The 18,331-nt window shown below is 48.8% G+C and overlaps 2 protein-coding genes across 5 annotated transcripts in view; both read left to right on the top strand.

Moving 5' to 3' along the window:
* Positions 1 to 18,331, top strand: part of KHDC4 (KH domain containing 4, pre-mRNA splicing factor) — a 35,267-nt gene that overhangs the window by 2,576 nt on the left and 14,360 nt on the right. The gene's annotated exons all lie outside the window — the stretch shown is intronic.
* LOC126040633 (EF-hand calcium-binding domain-containing protein 12-like) lies at positions 951 to 18,144 on the top strand. The gene is made up of 18 exons (XM_049805357.1): positions 951 to 1,021; positions 1,689 to 1,741; positions 3,930 to 4,059; positions 4,462 to 4,523; positions 4,896 to 5,055; positions 6,040 to 6,296; positions 7,136 to 7,209; positions 8,812 to 8,906; positions 9,774 to 9,891; positions 10,569 to 10,659; positions 11,630 to 11,776; positions 12,734 to 12,991; positions 13,132 to 13,326; positions 13,812 to 13,965; positions 14,449 to 14,675; positions 15,518 to 15,731; positions 16,208 to 16,373; positions 17,130 to 18,144. Exons 3-18 carry the CDS (start codon positions 3,957 to 3,959, stop codon positions 17,290 to 17,292), a joined length of 2,484 nt encoding a protein of 827 aa, XP_049661314.1. The 5' UTR covers positions 951 to 1,021; positions 1,689 to 1,741; positions 3,930 to 3,956; the 3' UTR covers positions 17,293 to 18,144.

The following is an 18,331-nucleotide window of genomic DNA, read 5'->3' as shown; positions in this document are numbered from 1 at the left end:
GATGAGTTTAGATCTTGAACAGAAATTCTAAATTCTGTTTCTGTGTAAGGGGAGTTGAGAGAAGCATGAATTGCATGTTTTATTAGTCTCGCGGATTTCTGTCGGAGGTGCCAATTCAAGCGTAAGGTGCCTTGTTTCTGTTTGAGCAACTTCACTGCTTAGTTCTACATGTGTTTCTCCATTTATAGAACAGAAACAGTAATTACTTATTATATTAAAATGTGTTGAGGATAAAACTAGTGTTTTTACTTGAGCACGAGCTTGTGAAGAGGTAGATTATTAAGTAGTAGATGTAATGTGCTTTCTTCTAATGTTTGTAAAGCTTTTGGGTTCAACAGCTGAAAGGGGAGGATGAAAAGGATATTCACCTCTAGAGTACTAGGGTCAATTTGTTTGTTACATCATTTGTCCCTGCTTTCCAACTGCTGGTCTTTTGCAACGGTTGTCTTTGAAGCTGCAGGCTCTGGGAAAAGGTCCGGCTACAAGTAAAAGCAAAGATGACCTCGTGGTGGCGGAGGTGGAAATCAACGATGTCCCCCTCACATGCAGAAACCTGCTGACGAGAGGACAGACTCAGGATGAGGTATGTTCAGGATCTACGTCTGACTTGTTAGGCTTGGCAACACGTTTGTACCCGTTTGTAAGGTTAAAAGAGCTTGCAATAAACCATATCCAGTGGTTGTTTCCTCTTTTTACAAAACTTGTTGTGTTTTCTAAGACACTTTATTTCATAGTTTATTGGTTTGTTCGATAAAATGTCATATGATGAGGTAAGGTAGCATAGTTGGTATCCTCCAGTGGGCACCGTTCATTCTCTTCCCACTTTATTAACGGCTTCTGGTCTTTTAGTACAACAACATAGCTTAAACCACTTTGGGTGTTTTGTGTACGCTTTGTTTATTATTGGTAAACTTGTCACTGGGTTTTTTAAATTGTTTTAGATAAGTCGGCTGAGTGGAGCAGCTGTCTCTACTCGAGGGAGATTCATGACTGCAGAAGAGAAGGCAAAAGTGGGACCCGGGTTTGTATTTTCCTTTTTTGGGGCTTATGCTTTTTTTCTCATTGGGTGGCTATGTGGTGGGGGCTTTGTTTTTTGCTGTTTTTTTTTGTTTGTTTGTTTGTTTTGTGAGCGCTGTCACCTTTGGGTGCCGCCAGAGCGAATTGCCTGTTGAGTGTTTTGAGTATGTTTACTGTTATGATAGCCTGACTGCATAGCTGCTTTCCCACCTGCTTGATACTGATAGGGTGAAATTAAAAAAACCAGACAAACCACAAACGTGACAGATCAGACTGTGCTGAACTTCTTCAACTCAACGCTATACTGGATCCCTTGTGCATTTTGCTGAGAATGTAACGGGAAAGTTGCCCAAAGAGAGCTAATATTTCATAGACTCGGGGCTTTTAGTTAGTTAACCTTTCACGTGGACAAGCAAATTAACGTTTTCAGGGGTATAACTTTAATAAGTCGTTGTGTAAATAACTCCTGAATCTCTTCAGTTTTCAGTGCAGAGCTTTGCTTACTGAGCACCTTGATATTCAATGAACACGTATTTACTTCCTTATGTGAAGAGTGTTTCAAATCTGTATGGAAGACTTCATGTGTCTAGTTGACTGTAATATAATTAGGTTGAATCCATTATTGTATGTTTTCTGTGGGTTTAATGGTACGTTTGACATTTCCTTTCCAGGGAGCGTCCTTTGTATCTTCACGTCCAGGGTCAGACACGGGAATTGGTTGACAGTAAGTGCACAAAGCGTTGTTCTTTTCCTGTCATTGTTTGTGATAAAGGGGTTTTACTAAGGGGCTTTGTTGTGACCAGTATGGATTGGGACTATAAATATCTTGGAGTCGATAACAGACCCCATTTAAACATTGATGTTAAGATCTCTGGCTCAAAACTACCTAAGGTGCTCTGTACTGCATTAGTCATTAAAATAAAGCTTTTGATAGACAACAAGGAAGGGAGGGGAGTGAGTAGGGTTCCTAGGCAGGTGTAGCTCTTCTGTGTGAATTTATTTGCTGATAACATGCTGAAGTCCCGTTACAGTAGGTTGTGACAGGGAGACCTTCCCTATACTATACAAGCATGAACGTTTTTTGTGAGATGGCTACATTTCCATTGGAAGCACAAAGAACTCCGGTCTTGCCCATGCCTGCCAGAAAAAAAGGAAAAGTATAAACTGTTCAGGTGTTCATTTGTTCTGCATATCAGTTCACGGGCTTGCCCTTGGTTGTCTCTTGAAACGTGAAGCTGCCCACTTGTATCTACCTTGCTTTCCACAGCCGGTAAACATTTTTTACGTGTTAGTTTGCTCATTTCATGCAGATGTAAATTCTGTACAGGGTTCATGTAAATGTTTCTAGCATTTGCTAAAATATGTGGGCTAAAACCGCCCACCTGCCTATATTAGCCTAAGCTTTATCAGGGTGGGAGTGGAGAAGGAACCCTGATGCTTGCTGCCATCCTTTGTGATGCAATCCTAGAATGCTAATATTGGGCCCTGCTGTCAGATGCAACCTTTTTGCCTGTAGATCTGCTGTTGCAGAATATGGGAAGGTAACCCTAGTCATTTCATGATTTGGTTAATCTGGGCAGTTGACAAGGGCCGAAATATAAATTAATTTCATATTCTGTCAACTAGGAGCTGTTAACCGAATTAAAGAGATAATTACTAATGGAGTAGTGAAAGCAGCCACAGGTTCTAGTCCGACGTTCAATGGAGCTACAGTTACTGTCTATCACCAGCCAGCCCCCATTACTCTTTTAATTAAAATATTAAATTTAATATTAATATTACTATTACCAATCAGCAGGAGACGTGTGCACAGCTTTGTGATCCCTCAGTCAGCTCAGGGGATCTGGGCTCTGCTTCTGAATATAATAAACGTATTAACTAAAGAACCTATACTGAACCTGAAGGTGTGGGAGTGGATGATGTTTTGTGAGAGGTTTCCCAGCTGGAGGAGCCATTGAAACACCATCCCTTTCCCAAGGAAATGTTTCTGGCCCGCTTTTTTGGCAAGAATTTGCCATGCCTTGGGCAAGCAAACTATGGCAGAGCTGCCAGAGACAGGAAATGGGCAGATTTGAGCATCAAAGCGCTGGGCTGTAGGAAAAGGGAGCTGAGGCATCTTGTGAGACGTACGTACTTGGGGGAGCACCACCAGATGACAGGAATATCAGCTGGAGCCAGACCAGCTGGAGTTCCTTCTGCCACCTATTTCTGCCTCCAGATACCACATAGAGGATTTTCAGACAGGGAAACTGATCTTTAATTCTTTGAAGAAAGTCTACAGTTCCATCAACAATGCACAGAGACCGAGTGATATCTGTGTCACGGTCACGATACTCAGTGCTGAACTGGAGGGAGGAAAATGGGATGTCCTTTATGACTGTAGGCACCACAGTTTTACTTGGGAAAAAGAGATGGCCCTGCTTGAGCAGGGGGGTTGGGACCAGATGACCTCCAGAGGTCCCTTCCAACCTCAACCAGTCCGTGATTGTGTGATTCTGTGTCCTCATTTCCATCATTTGGTGACATCTCGGAGGCTCTCCCTGCCCCATGGCCTCCTTGGGGAGTGAAGATTGGGTGTGTGTTTTAGGGAGCAGCCCCCTTCTCACTGCAGGACCAAACCTGGCTGGGTCAGCGGGCATGGGGGTGGTGTAGGGTCATCCCTTTGTGACCCCTACCGTGTCACAGAGCCCCTCCTCGTCATAACCCTGTGCCCCAGACCCTTCCTTCACTTCCCTGTGAGGCCTCGGCAAGGTCTCTGATCCAGGGGACATGAGGAGTGTCTCCTGTACCTCAGAGACATAGAGGACAAAGGGAGGTGGTGGGACAGTGTGGGAGCTGTTTTGTGAAGCACAGCTGAGGACATTGGAGAAGGTGTTTCCTGGAAGGAGACATTAAAATCCTTCCCCTTGCAGCCTCACGTGCTGACCCAAAGCAAGAACATGACAAACCTGGAAGAGCTGATCACCAACATTGAGCTCTGCAGCAAGGCTGACGGCTACAGCACGGTCACATTTCCCACCCTCAAGAAGCTTTCTGTCAACGGTAAGGTCTTTGGGAGCTCTCTGACGAGTATCACTGCAGACAAGATGAATGGCATGAATAGTTGTGAGAAGTGGGGTTTTGTCCCTGCTGAGAAGGCCCCTGGGGACACTCTGAGCCCCACAGTCTGGTGCATGCAGCACCCTCCCCTTGCCATGCTGGCAGTCCCATAGACGGGTTTCCCTCAGCAGCGGGTCACACTCAGGGACCTGGCTCTGATGGGAAAGATGTCCTGTTGGAAGAAGGCTGAGGCTAATCCAAGATTTGGCCCGTGTCACAGGTTGGGTTTATCCTGTGAGTCGTGTTGAAGCACACTTGCATCTGCTGCCTCCTTGTCTACAGATGTGCTGACGGGACGTGAGCTGGCTGACTTGGAGCTTGACGTGCCTTTCTCTTGCTTTTCAGATGTCACTGCTATTTGGAGCAGTGTGTCTAAGTATGTTCGGCAGCAGCTCCTGAAGAGAAAGGTGGGATCCTACCCTACCCCTCCCCTCGCCCAGATGGCTTCAGGCATCCCGGCAGCCCTGTGCCACCAAGTGCTGTTGTTCTTCCCAGAACTGCATTGCGATTTACAGATTTGCCACAAATGTGCCAGACCAGCTTCTCCATAAATTGAGAGACATAAAATAAATACATTATTTTTTAAAAAAGTAACATAATATATATATTTTTATATATATATGCAATATATAAATACAGAAATAAAAATCTAGTTGAGGTGTGCAAAAGTGTTCCGCACCAGGAGGCGGCAGGGCGCAAGGCACCCCCCTTGCAAGCTCTCACAAGTCCTTACTCTGTTTTTCAACCTACAAATGCTTGCCCTTCTCTTCTTTTTCCAGCCTCGGGCTGTCAGGGTAACAGGACTGGGAACATTTCATCTTCAAAAATGGCTCTCTTTTGAAAATGGCGAGGTGCTCACCTTTCAGAGACCTGTGTTTTTGCTGTCCAGGACTCTTGCACAGATCCGTGGGCTGCAACATGCTTCTGTACCTGTTCCTGGTAAGAAGAGCAAAGAAATTCTTTGTTTTCCCGTACGTCCATGTATTTGGTGTTTATGCTGGTTGCTGTTTAGAAGCAATGATGGACACATCAGAGGCCTTCAGAAGGCCCTGAGAGCAACCTCCATGGGATGACACAAACAGCCCACCAAGCAGCAATGCCTGGAAGGGGGCCATTTCTTTTGCAGTAGTTTTTATTAAGGCTGTACAAAGTTAGACCATCTCTCCGTAATCTGCTTGAGCAATTGGGTTTGTGCCAGTCACATGTATTGATTTGTAGGATGCTTGCTGGCTGCTGATCCTTTATTGGAACTGTTTACCATAAAGCCGTTGAAATGATGCTGGTGCTTTGTTCTTGCACTGCACCAGACCTTGTTGAGGCAAACACCCACAGACCCTCAGAGCTACTTTTATGCAGAGAAGTGGGTCAAAGTCAGCTGTAGAGAGCCTTGAATGAGAGATGGAAATGATAGCTAGCACAGAAACCTGCTGATGACCAGATTTGTTGCCGTTTTTGACCATTGCTGCCATTGCTGTATCTGCAGTGTGCCACTGATGGGGCCTGTGCAACACTAAGAGTTTGCTGGTTTATTTCTGTTTATATGCAAGTCTCCCCAGACCAGGAATGTGCTACATGTGGGCTCAGTTCCAGGGCCCAGCACCCTCTGCTCTTCCCATGGGAACCAACCCCATTCATCCCACCCTGTCCTGCCCTCCTGCACAGCGTGGACACAGATGGCTGAGGTTCTTGGACACAGACGTTCCTCATTCTGTTTAGGGAATCATGGCTGTGGCTTGGCACATCCATTAATGGAGTGATTTGACCTTAACTTGCGGAGGGGCCTACATCAGCTCCTTTAAGGAGCTGTACCAGGTGGTTAGACCAGACAATGCTATAGCAATGTATTTTACCTGGGAGCTGCTGGCACTTTATTTGAGTCTGCTCAACGGCTGTCTGAGTTACAGTCATCCCCCTCTTTTCCAGGCGAGATTAAGCGAGTGTCAGTGAACTACAAGAAGGTCCACTCAGACGTCCCATATTCTGAGGAAGTTGTACAGAACTGCATGCAGGAGACCCTGAACTTTTTCTACTTCATCCTAACAAACAGAGAAGACACGGACTTCATTTTAAAGGACATTGGCACTCTTGCTATCCGGGGAACAGAAGTGACAATGGCATTTTGCGAAGACTTTTTACTAAGCCTCAACAAGTCTACATACATGGTAGAGAAGTTGTTCACTGTAAGTTTATTGCTTTTGCAGTGCTACCTAGAGAGGGTTTGACATCCCGTCCAAGGACTGGGGAGCTGAGCCCTGCTGGCCAGCTGTAACCTGCTGGGTCACTTGGGCTAGGCATGGTGTGTAGCAGTGAGAGTCTTCTGTAGTTTCTTTAATTTGCTGTGGTTCAAGGGTGCTAGGAAGGTACGACGTCATTGTACTACTTTTGCTGGGCAAGGGAAAGCCCTGGAAGGGCCTTGCCATAAATAGGAAAAAGGCCAAAGCAATGGCAACGGTGGTGAGTTCACCCCACGCTCTGGACATGAGGCTGAGGTGCATAGACACCAAGGCCTTGCTGAGATCAGCCCCTCGTGGCTGCTGCCACGCTGTGGTGTAGTTCTCCTGGCCTGATGAAAGAGAAGGAGCCGGTGGCTGGATTCCTCTATGCTGCAGAGGCATGCAGACTCTTTGGAAGTCTTTGGAAGGACTCTGGGGATAAAATCAGCTTGGAACTATTTGCTCTCAGTTCAGCAATAGTTAAAGCGAGCAAGCTCGCTGCAACCAGCAGCCAGGAACCCAGGGTTGTAATGGGCCTTCTTACGTGTTTGCCTCCATTGACTTCGTCCCTGGTAAACAAGGAGTCTCCTGCCTGACACCGTCAAGTCCGGTCCTTGCAAAAAGGCTGGCAACGTTCCTTGCCCTAGCAGGTTATATATGCTGTGCAGCTTGTTTTAGCAAGGGGCTGAGGCACTTGACCAGAAGTTTGCTGAGACGCTGCTAATTCTTGGAGCTATGGAAAGGCCGTTGTGAGCATTGAGTTCATTTCCTTGGAGTCACATCAGATGTTTCTGTCTCTGTTGCAGAAGAAATGGGTCATATCGGACAAAGAACCCACTCTCTCTCTGAGCCGTTTTGGCCGTGTCCACCAGTTTCCACAGTGAGTATATTTGTTTCTGCAGCCCTCATCTGACCAAGTGCAAATGTAGCACTTTAACTGCAAACCAGTAGTTTGACAACGTCATCCTTGCTTTTGCGTAGTCTGGAGTTGTGCATCCTCTGTTACTGATTGTGGTTTGCATTTTACCATTACTCCCATCAGAGGGAACTGGTTCACTAGGCAGAGGAATTTAGGCAACCCTCCTAACGTTTCATCTGCTCATTCTCTTTCCATTGGTAGAGACTGCCCAAACATGTAACAGAAATAAGACCCTAATATTTCTATTGTTTTGAGTATAACATGGAAGGCTTCACTTAGGGGGTGGATCAGAGACCAGATGCATGCAAGTCCTCTGCCTGTGACGTTTCTGTGCCTTCTGTGAAAGTCATGTGAATCAAAGTATTGCTCAGTATTGGGGTTCAGTACTGGGCCCAGTTCTGTTTAATATCTTTATTAATGATCTGGACGAGTGGATCAAGTGCACCCTCAGTAAGTTTGTGGATGACACCAAGTTGGGAGGGAGGGTTGATCTGCTCGAGGGTGGGAAGGGTCTGCAGAGGGATCTGGACAGACTGGATCGATGGGCCAAGGTCAACTGAATGAGGTTCAACAAGGCCAAGTGCTGGGTCCTGCACTTTGGTCACAACAACCCCATGCAGCGCTACAGGCTTGGGGAAGAGTGGCTGAAAAGCTGCCTGCCTGGCAGAAAAAGGCTGGGGGTGCTGGCTGACAGCCGGCTGAATATGAGCGAGCAGTGTGCCCAGGTGGCCAAGAAGGCCAACAGCATCCTGACATGTATCAGAAATAGTGTGGCCAGCAGGAGCAGGGAAGTGATATTCCCCTGTACCCCGCACTGGTGAGGCTGCACCTTGAGTACTCTGTTCAGTTTTGGGCCCCTCACTACAGGAAAGACATTGAGGTGCTGGAGCGTGTCCAGAGAAAGGCAACCAAGTTGGTGAGGGGCCTGGAACACAAGTCTTATGAGGAGTGGCTGAGGGAACTGGGGTGGTTTAGTCTGGAGAGAAGGAGGCTGAAGGGAGACCTTATCACCCTCTACAGCTACCTGAAAGGAGGTTGTAGTGAGGTGGGTGCTGGTCTCTTCTGTCAGGTGGCTGGAGATAGGACAAGAAGAAGTGGCCTCAAGCTGCGGCAGTGGAGGTTTAGATTGGATATTAGGAAAAATTTCTTTACGGAAAGGGTTGTCAGGCATTGGAACAGGCTGCCCAGGGAAGTGGTTGAGTCACCGTCCCTGGAGGTATTCATAAAAAGGCAGGTAGACAAGGTACTCGAGAACATGGTTTAGTGGGCATGGTTGATGGTTGGACTTGATGATCTTAAAGGTCTTTTCCAACCTAAATGAGTCCATGATTCTAGAGGTATCTCTGAAATGCCTTCTTGGGTCAAGATGGCACAGGAGGACTGAGGCAAAACCCAAAAACCTCTGTCTGGCGAGGGGTTGCTGAGCCATTCCTGAGGCCGGCACTGCTCAGTGTTTCCCTTAATGGCCTAGAATATGAAGTTGACTCTCTCTGTAGAGATACTTTGACATTCATCTGGCAAAGCAGCCCTTTTCTCAGAATGGTGCCTTCTTCCTATTTCCAGGTTTGAGATTAGGACTGTGCCTCGAACAGCTTCTCTCACAGATGAAGAGATATGTGCAGAATTCGAGAGTGCTTTGAGCAGCATGGGAATAAGAGGTAATGTGCATGGGAATAAGAGTGACTGATTCCTGGCAGAGGTTTGCGCATTTGCCTGTCTTCATTATGGGTGGGTGTTTAGGGCCCAGGCTAGAATAGATGCCTGGGATGGTAGAGGCACCCTGTGTGCCTCTATTTACCCCTCCTGGTAAGTCTCAAGGGACTTATTTTGGAACCAGGTGGGCTCACCAGGACCAACTGCAGTTGACGGTGCTGAAGTCTGTTTTGCCCCTGCACTCCGTGCCCTGGAGTGTTCCATTTTAGGAGTTTGTGCAGGAGGGAGTAAATGTTTTGGGAAGTCCATCAGCACTGTGAATCGCAAACTCTGCCTTGAGCTGTGGGGGGCTGGGGGTCTGGTACATCTCTTGGAATCACCGCGGCGTGAGTCAATAAGAAAAATTGCGTAGAGAACAACTGTGCCAAAGGTGCTAAGCTGCGCTGAGACCTCACTTCTCTTTTGAGGCTGGGAAGTCTAGCTCCTTGACCTAAACTCCTCAGGAACATCAGAGCTATAACATGGTTGAGTGCCATGATAGCCAATTTTCGTATACCAAACACGTATGCAATGCTAAGAAATTGTTCCCCTGAAAGAGGCTGTTAAGCGCCAAGATCTGTCTCACCCCGAAAGCTACTGTGCAGAGGAAGAACTGGCTGCAGCAGGAGAAAACTCACACTGAAGAGAATAATTTGGCTATTAAGGGTTGAACAGGATCAAGGGCTGGTGTCGGAAAGGACTTAAGATGTCCCTCTGAGAAAACAGGTCTCACAAGGAATCCCAGTGAGGCATTAAACAGCTTCTAACACTGCAGAGCAGATCTGTGCCTCCTCCTGCCTGTTCTAAGAGGTTTTCTCCTTTCACGCTTGCAGCGGCTGTTCGTCACACATTACACCTTCTGCAAACGGGTGTTTCTCCAGACTGCTTAGCCAGAGCTGAGATGGAGGAAGAAGCAGAGGAGAAAATGGAGGGAAAAGGGCCTCCTGGCAGGTGAAACTCTGAAAGGACTCGATTAGAGTGGCCTTGTGCTTGTAGTACTTGTGTGGGATGTTTTATAGGCTCATACAATAATGGAAGGGCTCTTGGGAGGTCCTAGTCCAACCAGCTGCTCCAAGCAGAGTCAGCTATGAGCTGAGGTCAGACCAGGTTGCTCAGGACTTTATCCAGGCTTGTCTTCAAAGCCTTGAGGGCTGCAGACTGCCCAAGCTCTCCGAGAAACCTGTTCCCGTTTCCTTTGGACCCAGTGTTTGTATTAACTCAGAAGGGCTGTTAACACACATTGCCACACAGTGCATTTCCTTGCTGGATGGGAAGTCCCACAGTATTTGGGACTGCTTTGCAATGGTCAGTGTAGTGGCCAGGAGGGAGATACCAGTATCTCCAGGTGCCTGTCATTGCACAGGATGCAAATCCTCCCGTTCCATCAAGAGGGCCGCATCAGTCTGCGTGTCCCGGAGCCTTCCTTATGGAAAAAGCTCGTCTCCTTGAGTTCCTTGTTGGCACATCTGAGCATTACAGCTCAGGGTTATCCCTTATCTCTGTGGAGGGGAAGACAATTGGGTGAAGAGAGTTCGCTCTGCTGCCAAAGCAGGTGAGCAGTGTGAGCACAGGATGGAGAAGAAAGTGTTCCTGCACTCGTACCAACTCCCACTGGTGTGTATTTTCAGACTGTTTCCGGGAAGGCAGCACAAAGAACCTCCTTTTGAGAGCCCTGCATTGCCATTGCCTACTTCTGAAGAACACAGGCAGACAGGACAGGTACATAATACGGATTGAGGCAACCGTTGTGTCACTTGATTGTAGAAAATCAAGTGGGGATATCGTAGGAGAAATGGGTACATAAAAAACCACACAGATAACTACTCTGACTAGATCTCTTACTGTGGCTCATTTTCTTGTTCAATTACCTGTTTTGGGTATTGTTCATCTCAGAAAAGGAACTGTAGCCCTGTCCTGGTTTTGGCTGGAATAGAGTTAATTGTCTTCCTAGTAGCTGGTATAGTGCTATGTTTTGGGTTCAGTACTAGAATGTTGATAACACACTGATGTTTTCAGTTGTTGCTAAGTAATGTTTAGACTAAGTCAAGGATTTTTCAGCTTCTCCTGCCCAGCCAGCAAGAAGGCTGGTGGGGCACAAGAAGTTGGGAGGGGACACAGCCAGGACAGCTGACCCAAACTGGCCAAAGGGGAATTCCATACCATGTGATGTCATGTCTAGTATATAAACTGGGGGGAGTGGGGGCGGGGGGGATCACTGCTCGGGGACTAACTGGGCATCAGTCGGTGAGTGGTGAGCAACTGCATTGTGCATCACTTGTATATTCCAATCCTTTTATTCTTACTATTGTCATTTTATTAGTGTTATCATTATTAGTTTCCTCTTCTCAGTTCTATTAAACTGTTCTTATCTCAACCCACAAGTTTTACTTTTTTTATTTTCTGATTCTCTCTCCCATCCCACTGCGGGGGTGGGAGTGAGTGAGCAGCTGCATGGTGCTTAGTTGCTGGCTGGGGTTAAACCACAACAAGCCCTTTTCAAAAAGTAGCTCTTTGATGACTTAGTTCATTGGTCATAACAAAAGGACATTCTGGTTGCATCTGTAAGAACTGTCTGTTGACAGAAACTGGGAAAAAAGGGAAGATGAGAGAGAGATGAGAACGTTATTTAAAAAAAAAAAAAAAAAGACAGATGGGTAACTGCTGCTATTGCATTTATGGATTTCTGTAGAAAGAACAGTCTGTATTTGGGCTGAACAGTAGAAGAAAATTGGAGGCATCCATGGCCAAAAGGAAGGAGAAAGAAGGGAACAGAAAAGCAGGAAGGTTGCCTCAACAGCAAGCTGGGAGAGAAAGTGACAAGATGTGGAGGGCCCAGGTATGGGATTGTCAACAGAGCGGCCTTTTTCTGGTTGTGGTGGCACTGAGTTGGGAAGGTCTGCAAGTGCCAGGAGCGTTGTTCCCTCCAAAGAGCAGGTTGGGTGGCTATGGTTTTCATTCTCACCTGCTCACTGCTATGAGGGAGGAATGGCCGGTAGAGGCCAAGGGACAAAACGAGCAGCCAGCCAGTGTGAGGGCATCAGAGGGCCTGTTCCATCCCGGGAACGGAGGCCATCTCTGCCCAGGCACTGGCTCTGGGGCTTGAGCAGGATCTCTCCCAGTCACATGGCTTGAGTGAGCTCCACCCAGTGGTGTGGAGGGAGAGAGCTGTCTCTCCAAGTAGTATGGAGAGCACTCTAGCTGCTCTTCATCAGCTAAATGGCTGACATGCTATTGCAGCTGCTCCTTGGTGGCAGGGAGCCAGCATTTTGTGACATGGCAGGATCCACCTGTTTTCATGCTGCTCTACGGTTTGCTGACGGCCTTGTTTCCACCCCACCCCACACCTCCCAGTTCAGCAGAAGCATGTCAGAACTGGAGGCCCCTGCCTGCTACACACACAGAGGCCGCCATTTTTGACCACATCCTACCATGCATGTTTCCGTACTGTTCTGTGATGGGCTTGCTGCCATTTTTGGAAGCCGCCATATCCACCTGACCCCAACTCTCGATTCTGCAAAAAGTGCATCTGTGTTGTGCAAAGTACCAGCGTTAGCAGCAAGGCTGCGATTGAGAGTTGACTGATGTCAAGCCAGATGTGGTCTTGGAGCATGGTTTCCAACGACGCCATTGGAGAAACATGTATCCAGCTTTTGCCTTTAAACCAAAAGCAAGTATGTGTGGGCCATCCAAATCCAGGCGTTACATTATTTTTGCTCCACCTGTGGCAAGACTGGCTTCTGCCTTTTTGAAACCAAGTCGGGCCATGGATTTCTGTCATCTGTCTGTCTCGCAGCTGCCCCAGGAGGAAGACTATAGCGCGAGCTCCCCAGAGACCACCTCTGATACAGAAGAGGGTCTACAAACGGCGGAGGCTTGGATTCAGGCGAGGAGGCAGTTTCGAACTGAGCTGGAAAGCTTAGGGGACATTGAAAAATGGCTGAGTCAAAAACCTTCCCTCAGCAATCAAGAAAGAAGGTGCTGGCAAAGAATAAAGGCACGCGGAGCAGACAGGAGGGCTGCTGTCAAATCAGCTGTGACTGACAGCCTGGACGTAAGTACGGAAGTGTGTGGGAGATGGCATCTGCTGTCAAATCAGTAGAGTGACGCTGCTTTACGCCAGCTGATGCCACACTGATGGGCATGGTGATCCTGGATAATGGTGATCACAGGGTATTTTCTAATCCTTTTCAGCGTTCACCACAAAAACGCAGCCAGCCCTGGAAGAAGGGTAGCGTTCCCCTTGTTTGTGCACCATACCCCCAGGCTCTTGGCACGCTGCATGACCTCCTGCACAAAAAGAAGCTGAGCATTGTGGGCATATTCAAGAAGGCTGGTATGGACGGGAGGAAGATCAAGAGAGCGGACTTCATTAAAGTCATCAAGGAGGTACATAGGGAACAGAAAAGTAATGAACTGCTGCCACTCTGCCCTATTTTCCTGCATGCCAACCCAGAGCAAGCGGAAGAGCTTCAGCAAGGGGCCTTTTCGCTTGCCTTACTCTGAGAATGGCTCCCACAACCTGTGAAAAGCTGAAGGGCAAAGGGAAGGGGCAGCTGCAGAGATGCACCTGCAGAGTGAGTCCTAGCAGGGAATGAAGAAACCCATTGCCTCATAGATTTGGAAGACAGTCACCATTCAGTAATGTGGCTGCCAGGATCCTGCTGTAGACCCTGAACTGGCACCGACCCTCCCAGTGTTGATACTTGGGTCTTCCTCCCACCTACATCTCCCCACTGCACTCTCAGTACATGTTCACACAGCATGGCTCACGCTGGGCCTCACTGGAATAACAGCAAAGCTTGCCCCTCCCGCTCTGGGGCAAGCCTTGATCTTTTGGTAATCCCACTGTCATTTTCTGTTTTGGTTGCCAGACCAAAGTTTCCATCAGCGACAAGGATCTGGAGGACGTGGTCATCTTCTTGACTTCGTCAAAACCGGGGGATTTTATAAGCCTTGAAGATCTGGTTGACTGTCAAAAGCAGTGGCTGGAAATGAGGAAAGGACAATCCCAAGATAGCAAAACCGGTGAGAGGAGAGCACTGGGTTGGGAAGGGATCTCTACACATGCAGAAAATGCCAAGGGGGGGTCCAGAATATGGCTTCTTGAGACCATTGTCCTAGAGCAGAGTGGCCAGAAGGAGACTTGTAGGGAGAAGCTGAATGATCTGGGGGATGTTCAATATCATAGTCGGCCCAATTGCAGGAGACAGGTTAGCCGATCTTTCAGGTTGGGATCGAAGTCTGAACCCTGTGGTTTAACATCCTGTACTGGATTTTTATTTGTTAGCATTCATCATCCAGGTCACCCGAAGCAGACCCTTTCTCCAGCTGCTGGTGGCAGCTGGAAAACCCCAAAGAGCTTATTCTTTAGTAAGCTCTGTTGGGAGTTCCAACCAGCACAACGTGCCAGCCCCCTTTGTCTTAAACATGGATCTGATGTTCCTTTCTCCTATGCTCTAACGTGGCTTCTCTGGGCTTTTTGTTTGTTTGTGTTTTAATCTATCCTAGGTGTAGGTGCTCAGTTCCAGAAAGCCACCTGCAAAACTGCCACTTGTCTACCTTCTTCTGGGGACACAGCCAAAGGGATGACGCCTCATGCTCCTACCAAGCCTGAAAGAAAGTTAATACACTTGGAACTTCCACCAGTCAACACCGAGCCAGAACGACGGCATCTGAGCTGTGATGAAATGGAAGAGATTGGAAAAAACTTGAGAGAGAGGAAACGGTGGGAGAAGGTACTGTGTATGAGGCAGGAGAACAAGTGCACCTCCATGCCTTGGTGAATGTGGGGTGGTTTAGAGGACAGTGCAGCAGTAGAGGAAAGGGCAAGGCAATGTTATCGTGAGTATTAGCTTCTCAGTATTCTCTTGAGCACATGGTGCCTTGCAGCTGAGGTGCTACAAGCCATCTCAAACAATTTGTTTGGCTTCTGAACACTCTGGTGAGGTAAACATTTTTTCTGGGTAACTGGCAAGGAGGAGGAGGAGAAGTTGAAGCAGGTTCTACGTCTGGGGACGGAGTTGTCTTCTGATCATCTCGTCAACCTGTCTGCCAGACAGGTGATTTGTCCCTTAAGGTGCTGATAAGTACTTTGTCCTGTTCAGTTGTGAGGCTCAGTGCAAGGCGGTCCAATGGAAACATAACAGTGACTCGCTCATTCGCTCACTCCCAAGTGTTTTCTTTGGAGCATCTTGGGTTGGATGAACTCTGGCAGAATCCAGAGCTACCTCCTCTTGCCAACATGCTGCGCCACAGTCACCGGCAATGGGGAGAGCCTCTGGCTCCCTGACACAATCAGAAATGAGAAGGTGACTGCAAGGCTTTTTTCATCTGAGGCACCTGTGCCCGGTGTGTTGCTCTTCTACTAAGCTCTCCAGGGAATATCTGTCTGAGGACCCAGCTCAGGATGGGAACCGAACTCCCAGAGGAGTGCCTGTCCCTGTGATCCCACTGTAGGGTGCCAGCTCCTGTCTGCACATACTTTTGAGATGAATCCCTGCCTGTAGCTTCCCTGAAGGGAATGCAGCAACTCCAGGGCCCCACCGAATGCTAATCAGGACCTGCCCTTTACTTGCAGAACAAAGACAGCCCGATAGAATGGAAAGAAAAGTGCCGGATGGTGAGATCTGGGGATGGCCCCATTGATGAGCACTGTCTGCCGTCAACTGTAGAGGCCGATTTGGGAGAACTGGTTGACCGATATCGTAGGAATGCCGTCACGAGCTATCTGAAGAGCTCCAAGCTGTGCAAAGAGCGAAATGTTCACGTTGCCGAGCCAACGCTGCAGAAAGGTAGGGCAAAGACCAAGAGCCTGATGTGAATGCACTAAATCTGACAAGTTCATGTCTCTTCCCAAGCCCAGAAGCACAACTAGTGTCAGGGGGCACTGCTGTTGGAGCGTGTTTGCAGCCCTCAGAGGGCCACGGCAGATGCTGCCAGTTGGGGTCAGCAATATCATCAGCAGGGCCGGAGCAGGGCTGAGATATCAAAGGGTTCTGCAGATCGGCCAGGGCCCTCTCCCGTTGCCCCTGCAACAGTAGCCAGGTTCAGCCGAGAGTGCAGCTCACGAAGCAAGTTTGTGGTGATGGGGCATGTCCAAGGTCAAGCCGGGAAGTCAGACCAGGGTCGGGATCAGTGGGTTCATAGCCAGGAACAGGCATGGCTGTGGCTGAGCTGCAGACTGCTACGCCTACAACATCTAAGCTGAAACGGGGCTTATGATCCCAGGGCGAGGCATGACTGTTTTCTCTCTGCACTTTGCCAACAGCCCTGCTGCATCCAGGAGACAAGATCATCAAGGAAGGAGAAGACGTAAGGAAGATCAGGCAGCCTGGAGGATACTACAGCACAGGATGTGCTGATGCTTCATCACGTGGGAGCACCTCCAGATCAGGAACTGCATCTGGAAGCCAGGCCAAGGAGGCAGAAAATAGGTTTGTTCAAAGAGGGCTGAAGATCAGTTCCCTCCTGCTGTCCTGCTGTGTACCACCCCTCTGTGCTCAGTCCCCATGGCGTCAGAGGCAGCACCGAGGTATCGGAGTGAGCCATTAGGATGCCGCAAGGCAGCGAGCAACGGCGAAGGGGCAGATCCCCTTCTCAGCTACACGGCCACTCCCATGTTTTAGCTAAGTCATTGGGTTGCAGTGGTGCTGGTGAACAGTTTGTGGTGCCTGGCAGGAGCCTTGCACGCTAGCTGGGACTAGCTCTGTGCTCTGAACCATAGAGGTGACAAAACTTCTCCTCAGACTGAGCCAACGCTTGTCTGAAATCCCCTCGGAGAACGTTTATTCTTGTGGAAGAAAGACAGTCCTGGAGAGCCGAGCTTTGGATGGCTGTAGAAGCTTTTGGAGAGAAAAGAACATTGCAAAGCAGAGCACAATAGTCTTTGGTCATCTCAGTTAAAAGTGTTTCGATACTACAGTGATGGGCAACGTGCCAGCTCTTAAGATACTTGCTTTGCAAGCTGGCGTTTCCTGTGTCGGTCGTGTCCAATACGTACCTACAGGGTCAGCACAGGTCTGGCAGGGCTTTCCAGGGCCTGGAAGCCCAGAGAGCTGGTTCTTGTCAGGCTCGCTTTTGCACTCACTAAGAGAAGCAGTGAAGCTGCCCAGAATTTTATTTCTGTAAAGCATGCTATTCTCTTACATAAATTTTTTTTCTTCCCTTTTTTGGCCCGCTTTTTTTCACAGGCACCCTCAGAGGAGTAAGATGCAAAAGTCAAGCGACAATAACTTCTGGCCAGGTCATCTCCTGGACAAGCTATGCCTTTACTTTCCCGAAAAGAAGCATGACAGGGCACATGCCTTGTTCAGCTACGTTCATCCAACCAAGCCCGCCTACTGTGGTATCTAAAGCCCTGACAGCAGCTAGCCCCTCAGCAAGCCAGGACACTTGGCCTCCAGAGACCCTGCCTTCAAGAAGACTCATTCCACCTGAAGCTCTTCTCCAAGCAGCGGGAGATGCGTGCACAGCTTTGTGATCCCTCAGTCAGCTCAGGGGCCCTGCGCCCCGCTTTGGGATATAATAAACGTATTAAATAAAGAACATATATTCAAGCTGAAGGCGTGGGAGCCAGACTGACCCCAAAATACACTTCTCCACTGGGAGCTCTTCCCCTCGCCTGGTAACAAAAGGCGTCAGCATTTTGTGATGGGTAACAAACAGTACGCTTCTGCAGCCCAAGAGCTGTAGCTGAAGTGCGCACGTGGGCCGCGGGTGGCGGAGGGACACCCTTCTTGACATTCAGCTGCCGGGATCCGACCCTTCCGTGGGTGGCACCTGGCACTGCCCCTTCCCGAGGTCTGACCCGGTCTCGTGAGAGGGGGACGCTGGGGGCTCTGTGGAGCAGCCGTCTGCAAAACACGCGTGGCAGGGCTCAGGATGGTCGCCGCCTCGCTGGGCCTCTAGTTCAGTCCCAGAAGAGATGATCAGACTGGTGGGATCCTGGGGAAGGATTGCAGGAGCCCCAGTTAGGAGTGCAAAGAACAAAGCAATTGTTAATTAGTTAATGGAGATAGATGATGCCTCTGCAGGAGCCTGTCATAGCATTTGCTGCTGCGATGGTCCCCTTCCCTTGTGACACCTGAGGAGTCGTTACTGGGCCAGCATTCATCAGTCTCCTCATGGAGCAGGGCCAGCTCCTGCTGCCACCCTTGACGTGGCAAGTCCCCAACTGACTTCTTGCCCGCTTTTTCCTTCAGGAATAGGATGATACTTTGGAGGGAAAGGAAGTTTCTGAGAGGTTTCCCTCCTGGGGGAGCCCTTGAAACACCCTCCCTTTCCCAGGGAACTGTTTCTGTCCATTTCCGTCCAGCTGGAGAAAGCATAGGTGAGAGTCCGGCGGCTGCCGCTGGACCCAACGTCGCACGACCTGCCTCTCGGGCCTCAGCGC

Source organism: Accipiter gentilis, chromosome 7 (assembly GCF_929443795.1).
Source record: "Accipiter gentilis chromosome 7, bAccGen1.1, whole genome shotgun sequence".
Taxonomy (NCBI): Eukaryota; Metazoa; Chordata; class Aves; order Accipitriformes; family Accipitridae; genus Astur; species Astur gentilis.
This window is presented reverse-complemented; position numbering and strand designations above follow the sequence as displayed.